The 22,890-nt window shown below is 37.7% G+C and overlaps 1 protein-coding gene across 1 annotated transcript; it reads left to right on the top strand.

Moving 5' to 3' along the window:
- The first annotated feature begins 2,074 nt into the window (after window positions 1-2,074).
- Window positions 2,075-4,627, top strand: LOC109196036 (cathepsin L1). The gene is made up of 8 exons (XM_025900751.1): window positions 2,075-2,280; window positions 2,543-2,658; window positions 2,795-2,937; window positions 3,055-3,243; window positions 3,317-3,508; window positions 3,903-4,065; window positions 4,170-4,275; window positions 4,442-4,627. Exons 2-8 carry the CDS (start codon window positions 2,559-2,561, stop codon window positions 4,539-4,541), a joined length of 993 nt encoding a protein of 330 aa, XP_025756536.1. The 5' UTR covers window positions 2,075-2,280; window positions 2,543-2,558; the 3' UTR covers window positions 4,542-4,627.
- Window positions 4,628-22,890: the final 18,263 nt, after the last annotated feature.

Genomic DNA, 22,890 nt, shown 5'->3' with positions numbered 1-22,890 from the left:
CATTGTTTCTTCTCGTTCTCCCTATACCAGTTAAAAGGAAAATAAAAAACACCAGCAAACATTGCAGCACATAGGGCTATTTGACATTATAAAGATGGTGCCAAGTTAAAATTGATGTTTTACCTTTTTTCTTTCACAAACACAGTGAGAGAACTACAAAAACTTCAGTTCATGTGAATGAAGAACAATTCCAGTGAAATACTTTTTTTATTCATATGCAAACCCAAATTGGAACACAACAGAGTTAACAAGCTGTTCTTATTAACTATAAGCTGCAGGGAGCGCGAGTGGACCATCAGCTGTCCTCGTGGATTATTGACTACCTCACCAGTAGACCCCAGTATGTGAGGCTGCGGGACTGTGTCTGAGGTGATAGTCTGTAGCACGGGGGCCCCACAAGGAACAGTATTCGCCCCTTTCCTCTTCACCCTGTACACTGCGGACTTCAGTTATAACATGAACACTTGCCATCTCCAGAAGTTCTCAGACGATACCGCCATTGTGGGCCGGGTGTCGGAGGGAAACGAACTGGAATACAGGTGGGTCATCAATGACTTCGTCAGCTGGTTTAAACAGAACCATCTTCGCATCAATGTCAGCAAGACGAAGGAGCTGGTGATTGACTTCAGCAAGAAGCCACCCCCTATTACACCAGTGAACATCCAGGGTTTGGACACTGAAACGGTGGAGGAGTACAAATACCTGGGTGTTCACCTCAATAGCAAACTGGACTGGTCCACGAACACAAATGCACTCTACAAAAAGGGTTTAAGTCATCTCCACCTGCTGAGAGGAAGACTATCTGCTATGACTGGTTGGGGGTGAGGGGAGGAAGATAGGATAAAGACACACTGTGGAAGAGAGACAGAGATGAATACCAACTAATCATTAAATGCGGTAAGAGAAGCACTAAGTGAAGAAGAAATGTTTCAGTTCATCATGGGAAGGCCCAGGCTGCTGTGGGCCTAGTCATAATTAATGGACAATTCACCTGATCCAGCCCTAACTGTAAGCTTTGTCAAAAAAGAAGGTTTTAACCTTAATCGTTAAAGTACAGAGGGTGTCTGTCTCCCACATCCATAATGGGAGATAGATCCGTTGGAAGGCTCTGCCTCTCATTTTACTTTTACACTTTATAATCTGGGAACTACAAATAAGCTAGCAGTCTGAAAGCAAAATCCTCTATTGGGGTGATAAGGCACTATGAGGTCTATAAGATAAGATAGCTCCTGATTATTCAAGACTTTGGATGTAAGGGAAAGGATTTCAAATTTGCCTGTTAGCCAATAATGTACCCTCCCACTAGAACACACTGTCTTCCCTGTCAGTCCCTGTCAGTACTCTCACTGCAAAATTTTGTTCTAGTAGAGAACCTGTTCACAACTGCCATCCCTATCTATGAGTTGTACCATTTCCACTGAAGCTGCAGTTAGATTTTGATATATGCCTTGAAGACAATACATAATTATAAATATGCCTTTAGCAGAGCTAAAGTGAATATGTCATTGTAAGATCAATATATCAGACTTTGTTCAAATAAGCCAGGGTCTCTAAGCCATCTCTCTGGAGGGTAAACAAGGGATGAACAGTTTCTTTTAATGAAAAATATAACTGCCATTAACAGAATGGTGCTTGTAAGTAAAACAACATAAGAGAGAATTTTTCCAGAACTTTTCAAACCAATGATGCGTAATCATGGTTGCATTATCCAACTCTCTTTGTGGTTACAGTGGCTTGCAAAAGTACAAAAGAATTCAAGTGACAAAATAGGTTGGTGGTCAAAGTAAAATTAAATAACTTAACTTGACCATGTCTCTTAAGTGTGTATTTTTATGATTTTACATTATGTATTTTAAGTATTTCAAAAGATTGCAGATTAAACTTGTTTCATTCGATTAATATATCAAATGAAATTGTTTGCACTCAGCTAGCTTAAACTACTTTCATTTGACATAAGGTAATTTAAAATCAAAAACAGAGCATTCAGTGATATCTCTCAAAGCTCTGTACAACATTGTCAAATCATACAATAAAGTGCAGATTTGGTGATTATGCATCAAAAGAATGACTCGTGACACTTAAATTAACTAGCTTTGCTGTTTTTGTTAAATAAAATGTTCTCATGTGATCCTCTTCTTAATGTATAGCTCCACCTCTTTTTATATCTGACATTCTTTCTGTTTGTTTACGAGCAGCTGGAATAGCTGTAGTCAGCTATATAAGCACTCCTCCCATGTGGTTATACTTCAGTCTTCGGGACAGACGCAGACACTGAGACAGGTAAGTAGCTACAACACAGATAACATGCAGACAAATGTAAATACACATTTTAGTGTTGTACCCATGAAAAGAAAAAAACAGAGATTTATTCATTTGAAAAACGAGAATTTAAAAAAAAGAAAGAAGGAAATATAGTGCATACTGCAGTAATGGAAAGCGACATCCAACATCATGACAGAAAGCATTTTAAAGCTGATGTTGGAAACATCAGAAACAAGCTGTTTAGTTTCCTGTAAGTCAAAAGGATCTGTGTCTGTTTCAGCTTGTTTTTAGTCAAGATGAAGTTGCTTCTAGTTGTTGCTGCTGTTCTGGCTGTATCCAGCTGTGGCCGCATGTCTCTGGAAGACATGGAGTTTCATGCCTGGAAGCTCAAGTTTGGTGAGACAGTAGATCTCTTCCACTCCATTTTTATTTTAGCCTTTTGCCAAATGCTTTTAATAATGTTTGGCAAGATTTGTAATTTTTTCTTTTTATACTTAATGATGATATTTAATTTTCCTTTTTTAACTGACAGAAAAATCCTACGACTCTCCATCAGAGGAGACTCAAAGGAAGCAGATCTGGCTCAACAACCGTAAACTTGTGCTAAAGCACAATGCTTTGGCTGACCAGGGTTTGAAGTCCTTCCGCCTTGGGATGACCTACTTTGCTGATATGGTATGTGCAGAAAAAGATGTTGTTTTTGTTCAGCATTTATATTTTCATCAATATGTTCAGTTGCAATTTTACATGGCATTTGGCAACAAAAACCTCATGAATGTTGTCCCTCTTTAGGAAAATGAAGAGTACAAAAAGCTGAGCTGTCTTGGCTCCTTCAATGCCTCTCTGCCTCACCGTGGCTCTACCTTCAATGGCCTGCCTAAAGGTACAGTCCTGTCCGACACTGTTGACTGGAGGGAACAGGGATACGTCACTAAAGTCAAGCATCAGCAGCAGTGTGGCTCCTGCTGGGCTTTCAGTGCAGTAAGTGTATATAATTTAGTGTGCATTTTTGTAACTTTGAAAACTTTGCTCAACTGACTCATCCTTATTGCAGACTGGTGCACTGGAGGGTCAGCACTTCAAGAAGACAGGAAATCTGGTGTCTCTGAGTGAGCAGCAGTTGGTCGATTGCACTCGAAACTATTTCAACCAGGGCTGCGATGGAGGCTGGATGATCCCTGCCTTTAAGTACATCAAAGACAATGGAGGAATTCAAACTGAGGAATCATACACTTATGAAGCTAAGGTAAATAGACAGCAATATTTAAAAAACATGTCAGATCACATTTCTTGTTGATGTAAATAACAATAGTTGAATTTTTTACACTATAAGGTATTTTATCGCTTGACCTTCCTATCTCTTTCTAGATATCAAAGTTGGAGCTGCAGCTCAATTCATTTAGAAATTGTTATTAATGACAAAAGTGTATAAAGTGGTGTACAATACTGCCAAAATACATAGTCGCTCCAAGTCATGTATAGCCCACAGTAAAAGCTACTTTATTAATGTCTTAAAAATCCATCTTTAACAACATAGTACTGTAAATGCTCTGTTTGCTATAGAACTTTGATTGCCACTTCATAATGTCTCACTACAGTAACAAATTGTAATAAATTATGATATTTTTTCTCTCAATTAGGATGGACGATGCCATTACAACGCAAATTTTGTTGGTGCCCAATGCAGTGGTTACGGTACTGTGAAACAGGATGAAGAAGCTCTGAAGCAAGCAGTGGCCGCCATCGGACCGATATCTATAGCCGTGGATGCTTCTCATGAGTCCTTCCAACTCTACCAATCAGGTGTGGCTATTGACAGTGCCAACAAAAATATCTTAAAAAGAAGAAAAAGAAATAGAAAGTGTTTCTTTTTTGTACTTCTCAGTCTGACTGACATGTAATTCTAGGAGTGTATGTTGAGGAGAGGTGCAGCAACAACCACTTTAGCCATGCTATGCTGATTGTGGGTTATGGTGCTGAAGATGGACTTGACTACTGGCTGGTCAAGAACAGGTAAATACCCACATGTGATGGTAATTTTTTAATTCATGTGCTTCACTCTTTTTTTTTTTTAATTTACTGAGTGGTGATCATTGTGTCTCTAAATGCTATTGAACTATTAGTGTGAACATAACTCATTCTTAGCTGCTAAATGTTGTTAATTTGTTCCTTTCTGTAGCTGGGGTCTTGACTGGGGAGAGGAGGGATACATTAAGATGGTCAGGAACAAAAGCATCAATTGTGGGATTGCTAATAAAGCAAGCTACCCTCTGGTCTGAAGAGGTGGAAGAAAACTCATCTGCATCTTTTTTTCTTCTGCTTTGACCAAAATGTCCCATTGAAAACTTAATAAACCTAATAAACTTCTGAGCATTTAAAAATAAGGTGTGTGCATTTTTTTTAATGGTGCCAAGAATCTCTCTTTTCTACGGAAGAGGATTAGGGCCTCCGGAAAAAAAAAGTGGGCACACTTTCTGAGAAAAAGTCAGAATTCTGATGTGCACACATGTTCCAAGTATTTAATTCCTTTACAACTCCAATCTGGAAAGTTAATCATATTTTTGTTATGTAGTACATCATGAATTAGAAATATATGAATCTACAGACCTGAACCAATCTTGTGATGTTTTACTTGGGATCATTGAAAATAATTTATTTTTGGCAAGATCATCATTTTTATTGCGGCAACCCTTCCCATCAGTGATATGGGTAGAGATTTCCATCTAGCCAGATTGCCTTCTACTTGGGGGATGTGGTTTAATTTAGTTAAATCTGCAAGCTAAGAAGAGACATTAATACCTAAATAACTGATATTTCTAGATCGCAGTGGGGTAGAAGAAGAATTAGAGAAGGAGCAATTAATTGGAAGAACTGTAGATTTTCACCAATTTATTGAATAATCTGAAACTCTTGAAAAAGAGTTTATGAATGCAATTAATCCAGAGAGACTGGTTTGTGAATTTTGGAGAAAAAGCAACACATTGTCCGCATAAAGACTGATTTTATGTTCTGCATTCTTGCACTTTAAGCCCTTATTTACTGTACCCTGTCAAATTGCTGCTGCTAGTGGACCAATAAAAATTGCAAACAGTGAAGGAGAGAGTGGGCATCCCTGCCTGGTGCCCCTCACAAGACAGAAGCTGGAGGATGTTTGATCTTTTTTTCTGACACAAGATGTTGGGGAATTATATAATATTTTTAAACAGTTTATGAAAGAGTTTCCAAAACCAAATTTGTGTAAAGTTGCAAATAAAAATTTCTAGTTAAGTCTGTCAAATGCCTTTTCTGCATCTAGAGATAATATTGCCATTTCAATTTTTTTATTGCATGAGTAGTCTATCAAATTAAGTAATCTACGTGTATTTGTTGATGAGTGCCTTATCTAATCTTTTTGAGAGGGCATTGCAGATTATTCTGAGGTCTACATTAATTAGGGATATTGGGTGATAGCTTGAGGGAAAAACAGGGTCTTTGCCAGGTTTTCTCAGGAGACTAATGTTGGCAGAATTCATATTTGGTGGTAGTCTGCCATTTTCCTTGATTTCATGCAACATTCTGTGGAATTCTGCTGGAAAGCCGTCTGGACCTGGAGCCTTATTATTGGGCATACTTATCAGGGCCTCCTAGAGTTCACCTGGTGTCAATGGCAAATCCAGTGCATTGCTTGACTGTCCAGTAATTTTGGAAGAGTTAAATTGTCAAGAAACTGATTTGTTATTATGTTGTCAGATAAATCTTCAACAGCACATATACTTTCATTTATTTCTTTTTAACTGGTTAGCTAAGAATCGCTTGGATTTGTTGCCATGTTCAAAATTTTGCAAGTGAAGTCTTTGTACTAAGAATTGAGTTTTTTTTATTAATGATTTCATTTAATGCTAGTTTTGCGTATTTTGTTCAGTATTTCCTGATCTTAGTGGGACACGTAGGCTTTTTCTAAGGGTTTGATGTTTTTTTTCTAGTTCCTGAATATTTTGGTTTTCTTCTTTTTATGTGATGAGAAAGAAATTATTTTACCTCTTATCACAGCTTTCCCTGCTTCCCAGAGAACAGATGCTGATGTTCCAGGAGTGTCATTATGGTCTAAATATAAAGTCTTCTCTTTTTTTAAATATTTAATAAAGTCTTCATCTTTGAGCAGCGATGTGTTAAATCTCCAGTTTTTACTTGTGTAGTGTTCTTGTTATGTATTAGTGTTAAAGATACAGGAGCATGATCGCTGACAGCTATAGGGTGTATCTCAGTGCCTGAAATGTCACTCAACAGTGATCTGCTGATTAGGAAATAATCCAGATGAGAGTATAAGCGATGGACATGAAGAAGAAAGTGTATTCCTTACAATTGGGGTGTAAGGAGCGCCATGCGTTGCAAAGCCCAAACTCGGTCATATACTGTTTAATTATATTTGTGGACTGCCAATTGCGCTGACTTCCAGCTGTGTTGAGCCTATTCAAAAAATCTTCATTTAGTCCAAGGTCAAGGTTGCCTCCAAGAACAAATGTGCACTCTAGGTGTTCAGAGAGTGCACTAAAAAAAAACACGAAAGAATGATGGATCATCAACATTTATTAGCTTTTTGTTAAGTATAGATAATTTAATGATTAGGAATCTACCCCCTGATTCTATAACTGTGTAGAGTACTGTGAAATTAATATTTTTATACATTACAATTGCTACCCCCCCTTTGTCTATAGCAGACTGAGAACTAGGGGTGGGTGTCAATAATTGATTTATTTCAATATGGATGGCACGTACATGGACACGCTATGGGGGCTGAAAGCCGACAGCTCACTGATTCTGATAAGTCGGGTCTGCTCTTTGTGTTTACGTCTTTGTGCGGAATCTGTTTACCTGCTCTTGTTTGCTGCCTTAGCTGTTTGGTGGTTGTTGAAATAGTTTTGTGAGGTTTATCACTCTCCAGCCAAAATTGACAGAACCAGCAGCAAAAGAATATCCAAACTAAGCTTCACATTTCACATAAACATCGTCATGAATTCCCTCTTATCTTTGCTGTTTTGCTTCTACCACGATAAAATCACGCTTCCCATCTCAGTGTACTTCAAGAACAGTTTCCCATCTAAAAATCTGTTTTCTGCATTATTCGCTTGCTTATTACCCACCAGTATACCGTTGTTTACAGCACTGTCGGCCGCTGTTTTTTTTTAATGACTTCCGAAAAGAAAGCCTCATTTCTGCTGTCTTTAATACTGAAGAAATGCAAACTTTTTAAAATTATGACAAATTGCAAAACGCTTAGCTGTGTCTCTAATAAAACCTCTGTAACTTTGCTCTACTTCACTTCAGCTGCATCAGGTAATGTTCATATGATGATTCATGGTTTTCTTCAGTTTTTTTTCTACTGCAGAATATTTTTAAGGTATCTGCTATAAAAAGCCAGGCCAGGAAAATCTCCTTCTTGTTTCTATGTGTTTTATCCTCAGTTACTTTGAACACAAAGGCTTCTGCTGTGATGCTTACACCTCTGATAAAGTCTCACAAGTGTCAGTACTGATAAATGATCAGAAATATAATATTTCTGACTGTCTGAGGCAAAATTTCCCCGATTCAAATCGAATCGAATCAAAATCATGGATCGAATCAGTGACGATACCCAGCCCTACTGAGAACACATTAGGAAACTCAAGTATATTTATAGTTGTGACAGGTCCGTGTGTCTCTTGTAATAAAACAACGTCTGCCTATAGTTTTTTAAGCTCGTTAAATATCTTTATCCTGTTTTCTCTGGAGCCAGCTCCATGCACATTCCATGTGACAAACCTTAGTGTGCCCATAGTTGTGTGTGTATAGCTAATGATGCACGCTGTGTGATGCTTAGACGGGTGGGGGAAATGGAAATAAATAATTTCTTTGTAAATAGAGAGAGGCAAAATGTGTGGCAATATGCTCCATAAGTCTGACTATGTATGAGCATATAAACTAATTTGAGCAAGCGTGTATGAGCTTGAGTGTGTGTGTCCTGTATGTCTGTGTGCACTGTGAGGCTGTTGTGAATGTGCTGCCGTTGATATCATAGTTTGATAATATAACTATGATTAGCAGTCAATCATAATATGTCAGTAAAACATTTGTCAAATTATAAGATTTCAATTTCTCAATTTGGATGAACAATGCGATTACAACTGTGATACTATTGTTGCCAAATGCATTTGCATTTGTGAATGAGCTGATTGAGCTTTCCTGAAAGAGGCTGTGGCCACCATCTGACTATAATCTGGGTCATTAATGCAGACATTGAAACACTTTGTGGAAGTGCTAAGAAAAGTATCTTCAAATAGAAAAAGAAATAGGAAGTTTATTTTGGTGTTATACTTGTCAGTTTGATGTTAATGATGATGACATGTATTTCCAGGACTATATGATGAACCTGGATGTAGCAGCATGCATTTGAACCATGGAGTGCTGGCTGTGGGTTATGGAACAGATAGGTAAATACCCACATGTGATGCTTATTAATCCTCACAGCAAGCTGCGCAGAGTCCTGCGCAGGTGCAGTATCTCTTCCTAGGACTGCAGCTGCAGCTCAGTGTTTGGGTCTTTAGTTTGGCCAAAAAGATATCCAGTTGTTTTCATTTCAAGTTCTGAGATTATGATGTGTTTGCAGTGTTGGGAAGGTTACTTTTAAAATGTATTCCACTACAGAATACTGAATACATGCCCCAAAATGTATTCTGTAACGTATTCCGTTACGTTACTCAATGAGAGTAACGTATTCTGAATACTTTGGAATACTTAATATATTATCATGCTGTTTACAACTACATGAATGTCCTATTGCTGTGATTTATTACTGTTACTGAAGGTACGTAGTACGAAACGTAGTAAAGGGACCTCTGGCTAATACGTCCGGTTCCGTGTCGGGCTGGTAGCCGAAAACTAGCTTTACTTTGTTGTCTGGGTCAACTTTGCTTGCCAGAGACAGAGAGAGGCGTTGAAAGGCTGCTCCAACGGAACTTATTTTTTCCGGAGGAAAACACGAACACAGTGTACAGTTGAGTCTTAATAGCTTACTTACAAATGGGCTCGTCAGGCACTCTTCTTGGCTGCAGTGGTTATTATTATATTTACATGCTTCCAGCTCCCGTTTTTGCTCCGTGACAGCTCGGACTTTTCCTTTCTCTCCCTCCCTCGCTCACAGACACATAACGGGTATGGCAGTCCATTCTCCCTGCAGCACGGACTACACTGCCCATCAGGCTACATGCTTTAGAGCTATGCCTGTAGCATTCTGTCTATTAGCTTAGCACAACAACAACAACAAACTAGAAAGCGAAAATTTCAGAAGAAATTTTATGTGTGCCTATGCCGCTGCTAATCACTGTAGTTGCCATTCATACGGCTACAGAGAGCAAAACTCAGAAGAGCACCCATTCTCCACCATGAACTATGGTAAAAACAAACACCGCTCACGCTTCACAGATAACAGCTTACAGTTTTGTGTAAAGATGAAGTTACTTCGTACAGCGCCGATTTGCAGACGCTGTGCACACAGGTTCATGAGCAGAAGTCCCATTGTACCACGGCAGATCCGACAATGTTTGCATGAACACGCTTTGAAGCATTACGTTATGGACCACTTTTCACACATGGTTGGTGTACCCAAACAGCCGGCTGTAGCTTTTCAACTCACAGCCCGACACACACCCAAAAACAGCCGAGAGAGCACAGACTACGCCCGAGAGGCGTGATTGCAGGTGCCGCTCAGGTGGGTCCACCTCCCCTGCAGCGGCACTGCAGACCACGCCCCGCCACACACATCAAACACGTAAAATAAATATTTATGCACTTTTGCATTCACTTTTTGTTTTTTGTTATTTTTACACAGTGTTCTGAATGATGAACAATGGTCTACAGCCAATCTTGTGTATTATTATACAAACTTTGGTTGTAAGATTCAGATAACTATTTAATAAAAGCTAAATATTTTATATGAGAGTAAGAAAGAAAAGTATATCTTTGTGTCCACCTTTCTCTGTTAATGCCCTACCTGGCCCCCTGGCAAAAGCTTTGCTAGATCCGCCCCTGCACAGTTACCAGCTGTCAGCTACACAAAAAAAGGAGCTTGGTGTATATTTGTCTGTCAGAAACAGTTCATAACTTCCCTTCAACTCATTCATGTCACCTAAGGGTAAACCTGTTTCTCCATCACCAGTTCAGCTCTGATGATTCAGTAAGGACATCTCCTGATTTCATCTTCATGCTCCAGCAAACATCAGCTGATACTAGAAATTAAAATCAAAAGAATTCTAACAACAGCTGATCAAGCTTAAACGTGCTGCTGTTGTTTAGCGCGATAAACAAACAAGAGAGAAAAGCCGATCATTGATCAGTTTCATGACTGAAGTTTCAACAGGCGAGAGAATGACAGGGGAGGCTGTCATAAAGTTCAACATCGGTAACTTAGCGCGCACACAGCTGTATACAAACTCCGTAGTGCTAGCTAGCACGCAGTACGAGTTATTGTAAGTGATTGAAAAAGTCAGCACAACGAAAATAAACAACACCTAAACTCGGTTTATATCTGACCCAAATACAGTGCAGGTCATAACTTCTTACCTGAAATTCAGTTCACCTCACGCTCCTGCCTTCGCTTTCCCTGATCCACGATTGACCTCCGCGTTAGCAAACACCGGTCGATCGGCGGTAGCCTCACCGCCTTGTATGTCTCGTTCGCGGCATGTCCTTTCTGTCACACACCGGTGGATAGCTGCCCTCTGTTGTAGCTCCACCACCAAACAACTCAGTTATTTTTTCCACATCGACCAGCATCATCGGCCCATATAAACGAAAAATAAGTCCAGCTAAGACACAGACCCTTGCCGAGCGATCGAGCGATTAAACAAATTTTAGCCACCTCACTATCAGCCAAGCCTGGGTGGTTTTTCACGAAGGGTCGCTAGCCGCGCTAGCTAGCTAAGCTAGCGGCGCTAGCTAGCTAGCCAGCCGGCTATCAGCAACACGTAAGAAAACTGTTGCTAAATAAACTACACCTAAACTCGGTTTATATCTGACCCAAATAGAGTGCAGGTCATAACTTCTTACCTGAAATTCAGTTCACCTCACGCTCCTGCCTTCGCTTTCCCTGATCCACGATTGACCTCCGCGTTAGCAAACACCGGACGATCGGCGGTAGCCTCACCGCCTTGTATGTCTCGTTCGCGGCATGTCCTTTCTGTCACACACCGGTGGATAGCTGCCCTCTGTTGTAGCTCCACCACCAAACAACTCAGTTATTTTTTCCACATCGACCAGCATCATCGGCCCATATAAACGAAAAATAAGTCCAGCTAAGACACAGACCCTTGCCGAGCGATCGGGCGATTAAACAAATTTTAGCCACCTCACTATCAGCCAAGCCTGGGTGGTTTTTCACGAAGGGGCGCTAGCTAGCTAAGCTAGCGGCGCTAGCTAGCTAGCCGGCTATCAGCAACACTTAAGAGAATTGTCGCTAATATGGGATGTCTTGATAAAACGAGTAGATATCTGAAGTTTACACACCTACATTCTCGCCTGAAAATATCTTAAAAGTGTATTTTGTGACCTAGAAACACGAATAAAAGACATATAAAACGAAGTGGTGTCCGCCATTGTTTGACTCGGTAGAGGCATGCTATGAATTGTGGGATATGTAGTTTTCACCAAGCATGGCACCCTTTAGGCCGTACTACTCCCGGTATACCACTAGAGAGAGCCAACACACCACAAATGAAGTCTGTTTCTATGGTGCCAAAAGCAGAATCTTTCTCAGGAGCCTAGAAATTGGCCTAAATTTGCACTAAAATCTAAATATTTCAAAAACTATAAAAGTTATAAACACCAAAAGTCACACCATACTAGCCCAGCTCCAGCCGCACAAAATGATGTAACATATGTACCCCTATTGTCAAAACTGTTTGGCAGGGGAGCGCGGGAAAATTTTCACTAAAATATTAATATTTAAAAAACTATAATAGTCATAAACACCAAAAGTCATAGCACACCATTCCAGATCCAGCCGCACAAAATGAGGTAACATATATGAAGCTTTTCTCAAAACTGCGGGGCGTGATACGTGCCGAAATTTAGGCGGAAGATGGAGAATAATAATAACTAGAAAAATTTGCATTTCCTGCGAAAATGCAGTGTGGATGCTGTAATGCTGAAGCTGTCTGCTGAAACTAGCAGAAAAAGCTGAAAAGTTGCAGAATTTGTAAAAACTTTGCAAAAGCAAAGGAACTTTGCTAAACTGTAGTAACTTAGCAGAACTGCAATATCTTAGAGGAAACATAATACTTGGCAGAAATACAATAGCATAGCAGAACTTAGCAGAAATATTGTAACTTAGCAGAAACACGATAACTTCCCAAAAATGCAAGAATTTAGGAGAAATAGTATAAGATAACAGAAAGAATATATTTAGCCAAACATTCTTAAACATTACAGAAATACTATGATTTAGAAAAACAGTACAACATAGCAGAAATGCTGCAATTTACCAGAGACACTGTAATTTACTATTAATATTGAAATTTTTAAAATAAATACTATGTTTTAGCACAAATACTGTAATTTGACAGAAATACTATCATTTGGCAGAAATACTATGTTTCAGCAGAAATACTCTGGTTTAGCACAAATATTATAACATAGCAGTAATACAATTATATAGCAGAAATGCTATATTTAGAAAGAAAAATATAATATAGTAGAAATACTATGATTTAGCAGAAATACTATGATTGAGCAGAAGTACTAAGATGTAGTAAAAGTACTTTGATTTAACAGAAATACAATTATGGAGGAGTAATACTTTAAAATGGGAGAAATATTGATACACACACACACATACACAGAGCCTAAAGGGAACAGTATTTGTGCCATGGAGTGTTAACAAGAATCTGAGGTCCATATTAGAAAAGCTGCTAAAATCATAAAAGTTTGCAGAATTGTAATAAATGATGAGTATGAATTAGTGGTCTGTGATAGTGTATTAATTTGTAGGGAAAAAAAACATGTTGCCCAAGGTGTAATTGAACCCACGACCTTTGGGTTGCAGAACTGTGTCATTACCAACTGCGCCACTGGGAAAGAGAGCGAGCGCCTGGAAAACAGGGTGATGAGCAGTCAGAATTAGATTGCGGTGAGAGGCGAAAAACGCTGTTTTTTGGAGTTACAAAACGTCGTGTAACTCAAAAACTAGGTGGACTAGAAGCATAATTCTTGTACTGGGTGAATCAGCGTACTTTCGTGTACTTTGACTGTGATTTGCATTGCTCTTTGTACATCTGTCGCTGAGATATGACGAGAGAAGAAAGGGCAGACCTCAGATATGATTGGCTGGCTGGGAAGCCGTGCAGGCCCTGATATGTAAATTTTATATGTATCAGTCCTCACAGAGGATTAGCCGCCTGGGGACCTGGCAGAAATATATACAAATAGTATGATTAAGCATAAATACTACATTTAGTAGAAATACTATGTTTTAGCACAAATACTATAAAATGGCAGAAATACTATAATTAAGCAGAAATACTATATTTGGCAGAAACACTATATTTAGTACAAATCTTATGAAATAGCAGAAATAATATGATTTAGCAGAAATGCTGTATTTGGCACAAATCTCATAAAATAGCAGAAATAGTATGATTTAGCAGAAATCCTGTATTTAGCACAAATACTGAAAAGCAGCAGAAATGCTATGACTCAACACAATAGTAATAACTTAAAAAAGAAAAGGAAAATGGACAGCTGAAAGAATCCTGAACATGCTAAGGGTCCCTCAAATGTAATTGTTAAATGAAAAAAATCAGCAAAAAAAAGTATAACAGTGACACAATCACAAATATGGGCACATATGGAAACACACATGCACAGAGAGACACACACAGGACCAAATTCAGTCAACCAGTCTAAATATATTGAATTTAAGTGATATAATAAGATGCTCCCATCAAAAGGCTATCTCTCTCTCGCTCTCTCTCTCTCTCTCACACACACACACACACACACACACACACACACACACACACACACAGAGCCTAAAGGGAACAGTATTTGTGCCATGGAGTGTTAACAAGAATCTGAGGTCCATATTAGAAAAGCTGGTAAAATCATAAAAGGTTGCAGAATTGTAATAAATGATGAATATGAATTAGTGGTCTGTGATAGTGTATTAATTTGTAGGGAAAAAACACATGTTGCCCAAGGTGTAATTGAACCCACGACCTTTGGGTTGCAGACCTGTGTCATTACCAACTGCGCCACTGGGAAAGAGAGCGCGCCTGGAAAACAGGGTGATGAGCAGTCAGAATCAGATTGCGGTGAGAGGCGAAAAACGCCGTTTTTTGCAGTTACAAAACGTCGTGTAACTCAAAAACTCGGTGGACTAGAAGCATAATTCTTGTACTGGGTGAATCAGCGTACTTTCGTGTACTTTGACTGTGATTTGCATTGCTCTTTGTACATCTGTCGCTGAGATATGACGAGAGAAGAAAGGGCAGACCCCAGATATGATTGGCTGGCTGGGAAGCCGTGCAGGCCCTGATATGTATTTGTATGTATCAGTCCTCACAGAGGATTAGCTGCCTGGGGACCTGGCAGAAATATATAGAAATAGTATGATTAAGCATAAATACTACATTTTTTAGAAAAACTATATTAAGCACAAATCCTATAAAAAGCAGAAATACTATATTAAGCAATATAAATATCCTCTAAAAATCCAATAAAAAGCAGTAAAACTGTACTATGATTTGGTAGAAAAACCCTAATTAATCAAAAATACTAAATTTGGCAGAAATAGCAGAAACACTATATTTAGCACAAATCTTATGAAATAGCAGAAAGAGTATGATTTAGCAGAAATGCTGTATTTAGCACAAATCTTATGAAATAGCAGACATAGTATGATTTTGCAGAAATGCTGTATTTAGCACAAATACTGAAAAGCAGCAGAAATGCTATGACTCAACACAATAGTAATAACTTAAAAAAGAAAAGGAAAATGGACAGCTGAAAGAATCCTGAACATGCTAAGGGTCCCTCAAATGTAATTGTTAAATGAAAAAAATCAGCAAAAAAAGTATAACAGTGACACAATCACAAATATGGACACATATGGAAACACACATGCACAGAGAGACACACACAGGATCAAATTCAGTCAACCAGTCTAAATATATTGAATTTAAATCATATAATAAGATGCTCCCATAAAAACTCTCTCTCGCCCTCCCTTTCTCTCTCTCTCTGTCACACACACACACACACACACACAAACAGGGAGAGAAAATCAACTTTCTAGGTCAGTCAAGCAGCCTGGGAGCTGCTAAATTTGAATCCACCAATCAGAGAGGCTGTGTACTTTTTCCCGCCAAAACAGGTGCAGCCGTTTTTACACACTCAGCACAGAGAGAGACAGGATTTCTGCAGTGTATTTCTCATAGTGAGGATTCCTCTCAAACAAATGGCCATAATTTCCTAACCGTAGGGGCTAGAACGGTCATTCTTACACCGTTTTGTTCAGAAGAGATGGGGGAATCTTACAGTGTGGACAATTTATCATTAAAATATGAATTATTGAAGATATTTGACTTCTAATGCACCATAACTGAGTAGAGGCAAGCGAAAACTGCCTTGACTTGCCCTCAAACAACGCTTTCTAACTCTAAATCTATTTGGAGTATAGATATCATTCTTTCACCGTAAGAGACAGCAGGCTTTGGTGAACAGTCATGGAAATTTTCAGGTCTCTGTGGAAATCTATCAAAAACATATGACGAGAGAAAAAAGTGCCTCATTTCCAGAGTTTGAAATCTGAAGAAATCTGAGCGAGGGACAAATTTCCTACCCTCAAACAAGTCTAACTCATTTCAGAACGGTAATAGGTGAGAAAAAATTCTTGAATTGTGAGCGTCAGGAGTGTCTGAAGATATACGGGACAAGCCTCATGTTTTAACTTCGCTTCGTTAAGGAGATATGACGATTTGAATATGCCTCTCATTAGAGAAATCAAGCGATGATTTTGAACAAACTCTCCATTGACTTTCTATGGAGAGTTTTCTGACTTTGTGTTGGTCTGAGGAGATTTGCCAAAATTCTATAAATCTCACAACCATGATAGTGACATTTTCTGAAAGCCAGCAAAAATACCTACGTTTTGATGTATAATTTGTGTGGGTTGAGTGAAAATTGAGCGAGTAGCAAGAAGTTGTTCGGACATGAAGAGAAAATTGCCAAAGGTACAGTGGCTCACTTAGAACCAAGTGCATAGCAACCATAACAACGCATGTATTTTGTGAAAAATCACAAAGATGAAACTCAAAACTTAAAGAGGGATAAGATGAAAACGGTAACAGATATGAAAAAGCTGAATCATTCATGAATAGCCCAATAATTTGTGAACATTTTAAAATTTGAATGGTTGTTCTAGGCGAAAGTATGAGAAAGTAGTTAAGTTTCAAAAAAGAGTAAGTTTTAGCAGAATTGCGGAAGTTTCCCATTCATTTCAATGGGACAAATTAAAGGAAAAAAACGTAATATTTTAAAAAGTATAACAGTTAAAAATACCAAAAGTCATAGCGCACATTAGCAGAAATAGCAGAATAGTTTAAAATTTGAACGGTAAAAATCGGTTGAAAATTGTGGAAGTAGTTAAGTGCCAAAAAAGTACAAAAAGTTGCAACTAGAATAATAATAAAGTATAACTAGAAAAATTTGCATTTCCTGCGAAAATGCAGTGTGGATGCTGTAATGCTGAAGCTGTCTGCTGAAACTAGCAGAAAAAGCTGAAAAGTTGCAGAATTTGTAAAAACTTTGCAGAAGAAAAGGAACTTTGCTAAAATGTAGTAACTTAGCAGAACTGCAATATCTTAGAGGAAACATAATACTTGGCAGAAATACAATAGCATAGCAGAACTTAGCAGAAATATTGTAACTTACCAGAAACACGATAACTTCTCAAAAATACAAGAATTTAGGAGAAATAGTATAAGATAACAGAAAGAATATATTTAGCCAAACATTCTTAAACATTACAGAAATACTATGATTTAGAAAAACAGTACAACATAGCAGAAATGCTGCGATTTACCAGAGACACTGTAATTTACTATTAATATTGAAATTTTTTTTAAAAATACTATGTTTTAGCAAAAATACTGTAATTTGACAGAAATACTATCATTCGGCAGAAATACTATGTTTCAGCAGAAATACTCTGGTTTAGCACAAATATTATAACATAGCAGTAATACAATTATATAGCAGAAATGCTATATTTAGAAAGAAAAATATAATATAGTAGAAATACTATGATTTAGCAGAAATACTGTAATCAGCACATATACTGTAACATGACAGAAATTCCTCCACTTAGTAGTAATACTGTAACATAAAACAAATGTTATGATTTGGCACAAAAACCATAATTTGGCAAAATACTATGATTTAGCAGAAATACTATGATTGAGCAGAAGTACTAAGATGTAGTAAAAGTACTTTGATTTAACAGAAATACAATTATGGAGGAGTAATACTTTAAAATGGGAGAAATATTGATACACACACACATACACAGAGCCTAAAGGGAAGAGTATTTGTGCCATGGAGTGTTAACAAGAATCTGAGGTCCATATTAGAAAAGCTGCTAAAATCATAAAAGTTTGCAGAATTGTAATAAATGATGAATATGAATTAGTGGTCTGTGATAGTGTATTAATTTGTAGGGAAAAAAACATGTTGCCCAAGGTGTAATTGAACCCACGACCTTTGGGTTGCAGACCTGTGTCATTACCAACTGCGCCACTGGGAAAGAGAGCGAGCGCCTGGAAAACAGGGTGATGAGCAGTCAGAATTAGATTGCGGTGAGAGGCGAAAAACGCCGTTTTTTGGAGTTACAAAACGTCGTGTAACTCAAAAACTAGGTGGACTAGAAGCATAATTCTTGTACTGGGTGAATCAGCGTACTTTCGTGTACTTTGACTGTGATTTGCATTGCTCTTTGTACATCTGTCGCTGAGATATGACGAGAGAAGAAAGGGCAGACCTCAGATATGATTGGCTGGCTGGGAAGCCGTGCAGGCCCTGATATGTAAATTTTATATGTATCAGTCCTCACAGAGGATTAGCTGCCTGGGGACCTGGCAGAAATATATACAAATAGTATGATTAAGCATAAATACTACATTTAGTAGAAATACTATGTTTTAGCACAAATACTATAAAATGGCAGAAATACTATAATTAAGCAGAAATACTATATTTGGCAGAAACACTATATTTAGTACAAATCTTATGAAATAGCAGAAATAGTATGATTTAGCAGAAATGCTGTATTTGGCACAAATCTCATAAAATAGCAGAAATAGTATGATTTAGCAGAAATGCTGTATTTAGCACAAATACTGAAAAGCAGCAGAAATGCTATGACTTAGCACAACAGTAATAACTTATAGAAAAATTGGAAAAGCAAAATGGACAGCTGGAAAAATCCTGAACATGCTAAGGGTCCCTCAAATCTAATTGTTAATTGAAAAAAAAAATCAGCAAAAAAAGTATAACAGTCACACAATCACAAATATGGGCACATATGGAAACACACATGCACAGAGAGACACACACAGGACCAAATTCAGTCAACCAGTCTAAATATATTGAATTTAAGTGATATAATAAGATGCTCCCATCAAAAGGCTCTCTCTCGCTCTCTCTCTCTCTCTCACACACACACACACACACACACACACACACACACACACACACACACACAGAGCCTAAAGGGAATAGTATTTGTGCCATGGAGTGTTAACAAGAATCTGAGGTCCATATTACAAAAGCTGCTAAAATCATAAAAGGTTGCAGAATTGTAATAAATGATGAATATGAATTAGTGGTCTGTGATAGTGTATTAATTTGTAGGGAAAAAACACATGTTGCCCAAGGTGTAATTGAACCCACGACCTTTGGGTTGCAGACCTGTGTCATTACCAACTGCGCCACTGGGAAAGAGAGCGGCGCCTGGAAAACAGGGTGATGAGCAGTCAGAATCAGATTGCGGTGAGAGGCGAAAAACGCCGTTTTTTGCAGTTACAAAACGTCGTGTAACTCAAAAACTAGGTGGACTAGAAGCATAATTCTTGTACTGGGTGAATCAGCGTACTTTCGTGTACTTTGACTGTGATTTGCATTGCTCTTTGTACATCTGTCGCTGAGATATGACGAGAGAAGAAAGGGCAGACCCCAGATATGATTGGCTGGCTGGGAAGCCGTGCAGGCCCTGATATGTATTTGTATGTATCAGTCCTCACAGAGGATTAGCTGCCTGGGGACCTGGCAGAAATATATAGAAATAGTATGATTAAGCATAAATACTACATTTTTAGAAAAACTATATTAAGCACAAATCCTATAAAAAGCAGAAATACTATATTAAGCAATATAAATATCCTCTAAAAATCCTATAAAAAGCAGTAAAACTGTACTATGATTTGGTAGAAAAACCCTAATTAATCAAAAATACTAAATTTGGCAGAAATAGCAGAAACACTATATTTAGCACAAATCTTATGAAATAGCAGAAAGAGTATGATTTAGCAGAAATGCTGTATTTAGCACAAATCTCATAAAATAGCAGACATAGTATGATTTTGCAGAAATGCTGTATTTAGCACAAATACTGAAAAGCAGCAGAAATGCTATGACTCAACACAATAGTAATAACTTAAATAGAAAAATTGGAAAAGCAAAATGGACAGCTGAAAGAATCCTGAACATGCTAAGGGTCCCTCAAATGTAATTGTTAAATGAAAAAAATCAGCAAAAAAAAGTATAACAGTGACACAATCACAAATATGGACACATATGGAAACACACATGCACAGAGAGACACACACAGGATCAAATTCAGTCAACCAGTCTAAATATATTGAATTTAAATCATATAATAAAAACTCTCTCTCGCCCTCCCTTTCTCTCTCTCTCTCTGACACACACACACACACACACACACACACACACACAGGGAGAGACAAGCAAGTTTCTAGGTCAGTCAAGCAGCCTGGGAGCTGCTAAATTTGAATCCACCAATCAGAGAGGCTGTGTACTTTTTCCCGCCAAAACAGGTGCAGCCGTTTTTACACACACAGAGCACAGAGACAGGATTTCTGCAGTGAATTTCTCATAGTGAGGATTCCTCTCAAACAAATGGCCATAATTTCCTAACCGTAGGGGCTAGAACGGTCATTCTTACACCGTTTTGTTCAGAAGAGATGGGGAATCTTAAAGTGTTGACAATTTATCATTAAAATATGAATTATTAAAGATATTTGACTTCTAATGCACCATAACTGAGTAGAGCAAAGCAAAACTGCCTTGACTTGCCCTCAAACAACGCTTTCTAACTCTAAATCTATTTGGAGTATCATATCATTCTTTCACCGTAAGAGACAGCAGGCTTTGGTGAACAATCATGGAAATTTTCAGGTCTCTGTGGAAATCCATAAAAAGATATGACGAGAGAAAAAGTGGTCATTTCCAGAGTTTGAAATCTGAAGAAATCTGAGCGAAGGACGAATTTCCTACCCTCAAACAAGTCTAACTCATTTCAGAACGGTAATAGGTGAGAAAGAAATTCTTGAATTGTGAGCGTCAGGAGTGTCTGAAGATATACTGGGACAAGCCTCATGTTTTAACTTCGCTTCGTTAAGGAGATATGACGATTCGAATATGCCTCTCATTACAGAAATCAAGCTGTGATTTTGAACAAGCTCTCCATTGACTTTCTATGGAGAGTTTTGCGACTTTGTGTTGGTCTGAGGAGATTTGCCAAAATTCTATAAATCTCACAACAATGATGGTGACATTTTCTGAAAGCCAGCAAAAATACCTACGTTTTGATGTATAATTTGTGGAAGTTGAGTGAAAATTGAGCAAGTAGCAAGAAGTTGTTCGGACATGAAGAGAAGACTGCAAACCTCAGTGGCACACTGGAAGCCAAGTGCATAGCAACCATAACAACGCATGTATTTTGTGAAAAATCACAAAATGAAACTCAAAACTTAAAGAGGGATAAGATGAAAACGGTAACAGATATGAAAAAGCTGAATCATTATGAATAGCCCAATAATTTGTGAACATTTTAAAGTTTGAATGGTTGTTCTAGGCGAAAGTATGAGAAAGTAGTTAAGTTTCAAAACAAGCAAGTTTTAGCAGAATTGTGGAAGTTTCCCATTCATTTCAATGGGACAAATTAAAGGAAAAAAGCTTAATATTTTAAAAAGTATAATAGCATAAAATACCAAAAGTCATAGCCATCATTAGCAGAAATAGCAGAATAGTTTAAAATTTGAACGGTGAAAATCGGCTGAAAATTGTTAAAGTAGTTAAGTGCCAAAGAACGTACAAAAAGTGGCAACTAGAATAACTAGAAAAACTAGAAAAATTTGCATTTCCTGCGAAAATGCAGTGTGGATGCTGTAATGCTGAAGCTGTCTGCTGAAACAAGCAGAAAAAGCTGAAAAGTTGCAGAATTTGTAAAAACTTTGCAGAAGAAAAGGAACTTTGCTAAAATGTAGTAACTTAGCAGAACTGCAATATCTTAGAGGAAACATAATACTTGGCAGAAATACAATAGCATAGCAGAACTTAGCAGAAATATTGTAACTTACCAGAAACACGATAACTTCTCAAAAATACAAGAATTTAGGAGAAATAGTATAAGATAACAGAAAGAATATATTTAGGCAAACATTCTTAAACATTACAGAAATACTATGATTTAGAAAAACAGTACAACATAGTAGAAATGCTGCGATTTACCAGAGACACTGTAATTTACTATTAATATTGAAATTTTTTTTAAAAATACTATGTTTTAGCAAAAATACTGTAATTTGACAGAAATACTATCATTCGGCAGAAATACTATGTTTCAGCAGAAATACTCTGGTTTAGCACAAATATTATAACATAGCAGTAATACAATTATATAGCAGAAATGCTATATTTAGAAAGAAAAATATAATATAGTAGAAATCCTATGATTTAGCAGAAATACTGTAATCAGCACATATACTGTAACATGACAGAAATTCCTCCACTTAGTAGTAATACTGTAACATAAAACAAATGTTATGATTTGGCACAAAAACCATAATTTGGCAAAATACTATGATTTAGCAGAAATACTATGATTGAGCAGAAGTACTAAGATGTAGTAAAAGTACTTTGATTTAACAGAAATACAATTATGGAGGAGTAATACTTTAAAATGGGAGAAATATTGATACACACACACATACACAGAGCCTAAAGGGAAGAGTATTTGTGCCATGGAGTGTTAACAAGAATCTGAGGTCCATATTAGAAAAGCTGCTAAAATCATAAAAGTTTGCAGAATTGTAATTAATGATGAATATGAATTAGTGGTCTGTGATAGTGTATTAATTTGTAGGGAAAAAAAACATGTTGCCCAAGGTGTAATTGAACCCACGACCTTTGGGTTGCAGACCTGTGTCATTACCAACTGTGCCACTGGGAAAGAGAGCGAGCGCCTGGAAAACAGGGTGATGAGCAGTCAGAATTAGATTGCGGTGAGAGGCGAAAAAGACAGTTTTTTGGAGTTACAAAACG

This window comes from Oreochromis niloticus, linkage group LG19 (genome assembly GCF_001858045.2).
Source record: "Oreochromis niloticus isolate F11D_XX linkage group LG19, O_niloticus_UMD_NMBU, whole genome shotgun sequence".
In the NCBI taxonomy this organism is placed as follows: Eukaryota; Metazoa; Chordata; class Actinopteri; order Cichliformes; family Cichlidae; genus Oreochromis; species Oreochromis niloticus.
The sequence above is the reverse complement of the archived record's forward strand: the minus strand, read 5'-3'. Positions and strand labels throughout refer to the sequence as shown.